General features: G+C 33.7%; 1 protein-coding gene across 1 annotated transcript; it reads left to right on the forward strand.

Annotated features, from left to right (window-relative positions):
• Positions 1-600: 600 nt before the first annotated feature.
• On the forward strand, positions 601-4,436 carry LOC118060886 (beta carbonic anhydrase 5, chloroplastic). The gene is made up of 9 exons (XM_035074194.2): positions 601-1,026; positions 1,127-1,194; positions 1,990-2,151; positions 2,238-2,286; positions 2,428-2,541; positions 2,696-2,749; positions 3,083-3,165; positions 3,294-3,399; positions 4,052-4,436. The coding sequence occupies exons 1-9, from the start codon at positions 907-909 to the stop codon at positions 4,253-4,255; spliced, it is 960 nt and encodes a 319-aa protein (XP_034930085.1). The 5' UTR covers positions 601-906; the 3' UTR covers positions 4,256-4,436.
• Positions 4,437-5,367: the final 931 nt, after the last annotated feature.

Consider the following 5,367-nt stretch of genomic DNA (forward strand, 5'->3'; position numbering starts at 1 on the left):
CATTTTGTTTTAATTTTACTTTTGATATTTTAATTCTTAATTATTTTAAATTAGTTAATTTTTATTTTATTTTACAAATTCAAGCATCAATAAGCACACAAAATTTCTCTGATATTAAAAAATTCTCATATAAACACAGCTAAAATAAATTACCAAATCAAATATTAAATAAAAATCAATAGAAAGTAAATGTGAAAAGATAAAAAAAAAAGTTGAGTTTTTAGAAAAAAGAAGACATGAACTTCCCTTGATTGTAATATACTGAGAGTACTTTAAATTTTTTTTTTGTCTTCTTCACATATAGTTGGAATCAACAACTCTTCTAAGATCCTTGACCTAGATAGACCCTTTGGTAAAACGTTGAAAAGGAAAAAAAAACCCATATACTGATAACAAAATACTGTTTTTTTTTTTTTTTTTTAAATGAGAACCTGTTCTTAACTTCTTATATTGTTTGTAAATATGGAAAAACTAAATTTACATTGAAAATGTGAAATAGACACCAAAAAAAAAAAAACAAAAAACAAATGAAAGTGGAAAAGGTACAAGAATATAAAGAAAGCCATTCCTTTTGCTCTGTCTTTTTCCTCCCCTCTTCTCTTTTTTTGATCCTTTACACAACCATGTACCCATCAGAGCAGGGTTGTTGAGCTGGCAACTTCATGAACACACACACCCACGTTGTTTGACCTCTTTACATAGTTTTCTCCGTCTTTCTTTGAGACAAAAACAGGTGTTTCTTTCTTGTTCTTTTAACTAACACTTTAACCCCACCAGCCCACCACCTCCTCCTCCTCCTCTCTCAGGGATTTTTTTAATCAATTAATCAATTCTCTCATATGTCTATGAATTCTCCTCATTTCTATCCATCCAAAGACACAAACTTTACCTTTATTTGTCTCTCCAATGGCTGTCCCATCACCATCTTTCTCTCTTTCAAAACACTCCTTATCCAATTCCCCTTCATTTCATGCTTCCAACCCTTCATTGGATCCCTCTAAAGCTTCAGTCTTGGGAACCCAAAATGTAAACTTTTCGTCTTTCTTTCTGTGTATGGATATAAAGATGTTATATTTATTTAGTTTCTTTTTGTTGGTTTATCTGTTTATTGCTTTTCTTGTTGCAGGTCTTTGGTTCTAAGGCTAATTTAGGAGGAGTTGAGCAGACCCATTTGAGATTGTGGAATAATTTGAAGTAAGTTGTTGTGAGTGCCTTGGTTTTGTATTGATTGTCCTTCTCTTGTTGTCAAAAGTTACTGTTTTATTTCATTTTCTTATTGTTGTTTAATTTCTGTTGCTAAATCAATAATTAACTCAAATTTTAATTTTAATGTTGTACTGTTATTTTAACCAGAGGTTTATCTTGAACTATTTTGTTTTTTGATTTATTGAGCTGAATTGATTTCAAAATCAATCTTGTTATGACTTTGTATTCATAATTTAATCATAGAATATCTGGGATCTGACACTAGCAGACTTTACAGGGATCTTCAAAATGACCAGTTAAAGTTGCAGGTGGATGCATGTGGTTGTTTTATACAAAGAATTATTCTTTCTGTACTTCAAAAATGTATAGTATAGTGCAAGGACATAACTTGCCTCATTATTATTTTTATCTGTCTACGTTTTTCTTGAGTTAAAAACATATATTATGTTATCAATTTTCATTTACTCTGCCATCCCTTGGTTAAAATACTGAGGACTTTTCCCCTGCTGATGATTTATCCGGTGATGTTGAGGATACTACTGCCTGGTGATTTTCTGATGATTTTTTTTTCTATAAACATCTAAGTCTTTTTAATCATCTACTTTATTTATAGGAGAGATTGTATAGTATAAGACAATGACTACAACCAGCAACCTTTGGTATTGAGCTTAAGAAAGAAAGATAAGCCTGTCCTTTATTTAATACAAGTTATTTGCCATCTACTTCATTAGTTTGTTGCATATTTTCCTATTCTACTACATTGGCTTTCTTCAACGATTTCAGGACAAATTCAGATTTGAGATTACAGGCTTCCAGGGAGCCTCCTGGACTGACCAAGGAACTTAAAACTGACAAATCCGAGCGCATGGAAAGAATTGGACATGGTTCTGATTTATTTGATGAGATGAAACAACGGTTCCTGAGCTTCAAAAAGCATAAATACATGTAAGGAGAGAAGAGCTTTGGGTTGATGTGATTTTTCTTTGATGGAAACTTATCTTGTCCTCTAATGCGAGGTAAAATTTGAGCAGGCAAAACTTGGAACTCTACGAAAAGCTTGCAAAAGGTCAAGCACCAAAGGTAATAACAGTTTTCTTATTTTTTGAATTATGTTGTACATATTCTGGATGCATCTTAGCATCCCGTTTGGCTTTTACTGTGATTTTGATGCTGAATGTCAGAAAAATATTATTACACTTCAACTAACAAATCCAAGTGCAGTTTATGGTGATTGCTTGTGCAGACTCAAGGGTTTGCCCTTCGTCCATCTTAGGATTCCAGCCTGGTGAAGCTTTTGTTATTCGCAATGTTGCAAACATGGTGCCACCCTATGAGGTATAGGATACTTTGCATCTAATATGTCCTAGCATCATGTCTGTTTTATTTGAAGCATTGATGCCTTGGAGTGAACACTTACGAAACAACAGTTTTACTAAATATGTTTACCAGCATCTGTTTTTTTTGTTTGATCTTGGTTCTATTTATGCAGAATGGACCATCTGAAACAAATGCAGGCTTAGAGTTTGCTGTAAATTCTCTGAAAGTAAGTTATACACGCCTACAACTCTAGGCTTCTTTCTTTTCTCGTCCCTTGAAGTCATGGGTTTATACAACGGAGTTATACAAAGTATATGCACATATTGTCAAAACTGAATTATAAGTAGGACTCCAGGCTATAAAGTAAAGCTGATGACTCATATTACCCATTTAATCATGGACAGTAAGGGCATTAGCATCTGGGAAGTATTATATCTAGAGCCAGAAGTGCTCTTTGTCCAGCTTTAGAATATGCAACAGTATGGAAACTGGTTACTTTTGAAGTCTCCTAGACCATATTTATCTTTATTTGACAAATCATAAATAATTCCTTTTGCAGGTTGAAAACATTTTAGTTATTGGTCACAGTCAATGCGGAGGCATTCGCGCTCTAATGAGTATGCATGATGATGTAGAAACAAGGTCCAGTCAAGATAACATATGCTTTGAAATCTAGTCGTTTCTTGCAATCATCAAATATCATATTTGTTAAAGGTGTTGATTTATGTTTATCCCTCTATTTTAGCTTTTCTACAATTTTCTGTCTTCAGTAGCCTCATTGGAAGTTGGGTTTCTGTGGGGATGAATGCAAGAGTAAGAACTAAGGCAGCCACGAAACTTCTGAACTTTGACCAGCAGTGCAAACATTGTGAAAAGGTGATTATGCTTTACTGAATTTAAAAGGCCATGGTTCCTGCTTTACCCAGCATGCTTGTCTGCATATTTAGTTGTTTTCTCTCTCTCTAAGGATTGAGAACAAACTCCTTTTCATAAGATTTTTCTTTTATGCTTGAGCATTTTCCTTTAGTTCTGAGCTTGAAGTTTGTAGTTTTGATGCATGTTTTGCTTGCTCTAAGCATTTTCCCTTTCTGTTAATTTGTTTTTATCCAGTTCTTTCTTTCATTAAATAGTTGATGGTGACCAACCTGATGCTTTTGAAATTTGTGGCCAATATCTGAGAAATGGAACGAGAAGTTTAATAACTGCATGTTTGCTACTGGATTGGGTCTAGATTGATCCTTTTTACTGTTTTGCTTTATCACAACTCTGGCAATCTTCCCTGGGTGTACCCCTCTATGAACTTGCGAAGGGGACAGTCCTACTTTGCAAAGGCAACTGTTTTTTCTCCAATCCCATTTCTATTCCTGTTTAATATTGAAAGTTTTGGGCCTTGATGCCCACATGAAATTTCTTCTTAATGAATAATAGGTTTTGCGGGTAGACAAGATTATAATTTGATAGTAGGTGGCTTACAAAACTTAAACCATGGTCATGCTGGATGATTTGTTCCCGACATTGTTTTCTACAGGAATCGGTCAATTGTTCATTGGCAAACCTCCTCACTTATCCATGGGTGGAAGAAAAAGTGAGGAATGGGGAACTTGCTATTCACGGTGGCTATTATGACTTCGTCGACTGTGCATTTGAGAAATGGACTCTGGATTACAAGGAAAGCAATCTGAAGGACAAAGGTGGGAGAGTTGCAGTAAAAGACCGAGCATTTTGGTTCTGAATTTTGCTGCTACTGATTTATCTATATGTTGTTGTTGTTGTTTAGTCTTCTTAGTGCTTTGTTTATATACTGTGAAGACACAGACAGACAGAAAAATAATGTTATTCCTCGAATTCCAGGGAACAACTACTATGTTATATGTGTGGTTGTGTTATAATCCAATTTGATGTCATAATTTGTATTGTGCTGTTGTATAACTCTAACCTTCGTGGTTCACAATGCAGAAATGCTCCCAAATCCCAGATTCTGCTGGATGATATTTGGCATAATAGTTTTCTTCGTGTCTGATTGCATGGATAAGTAAGAGCTGAAGGTACATTAGCTTGACTTAAATTCGTCCATCCCTGTAGATGTAAATTATGTAAATGTTTGAAAGTGTGGTTATGATTATTTTTTAAAATGTTTTTTATTTAGTATGTCAATAATATTTTTTTTTATTTTTTAAAAAATTATTTTTAAAAATTAGTATAATTTAAAAACTTCATAAACATATTAATTTAAAATAATAATAAAAAAATTGTTTAGAAATATTTTCCAAACCCACTGCCAAACAGCCATAATTGTGAGCGTATATTATAGAAAAACTAATTCACAAGACGATTTGCTATGCTCAATGTACTGCACATACACGTACAAATCACTGTATAGATTTCAGTAGTTTTTTATTTTTTCCCCTCAATGATTCAAGATTCCTGAATGATTCAAGATGGAGAATTAAAGTGAAAAAACAGGAAAACTGAGTGACTTTTTCAATAATTTTATTAGATACCATTGAATATTTTTTTAATGAGATCTTTTTTTATTATTATATTAGAAAGTTCTATTTGTACACCCCAATTTCATGGTCTATTAGTCCAAGTCTTCATGAAGCCTACTTCACTAGCCTAGCAGGAGAATCTAAATATTCTAGGTCCAAATCATGAAGTAAAAGTGTGACGTGAACGATGCATTGAATTTGGTTGAGGAGGCCCCTGGTGAAGAAGAAGAGCTAGTCAACCCTAGATGCATCAGATTTCACCATATTTCAAGGGGATATTTGAAAGCTGATATGTTATAGTATATACCAGTGTAAGCCGACGTCATAGGTGAGAAGTTGAGCTACCAACGCACAG

The sequence above is a fragment of the Populus alba genome, chromosome 17 (assembly GCF_005239225.2).
Source record: "Populus alba chromosome 17, ASM523922v2, whole genome shotgun sequence".
Lineage (NCBI taxonomy): Eukaryota > Viridiplantae > Streptophyta > Magnoliopsida > Malpighiales > Salicaceae > Populus > Populus alba.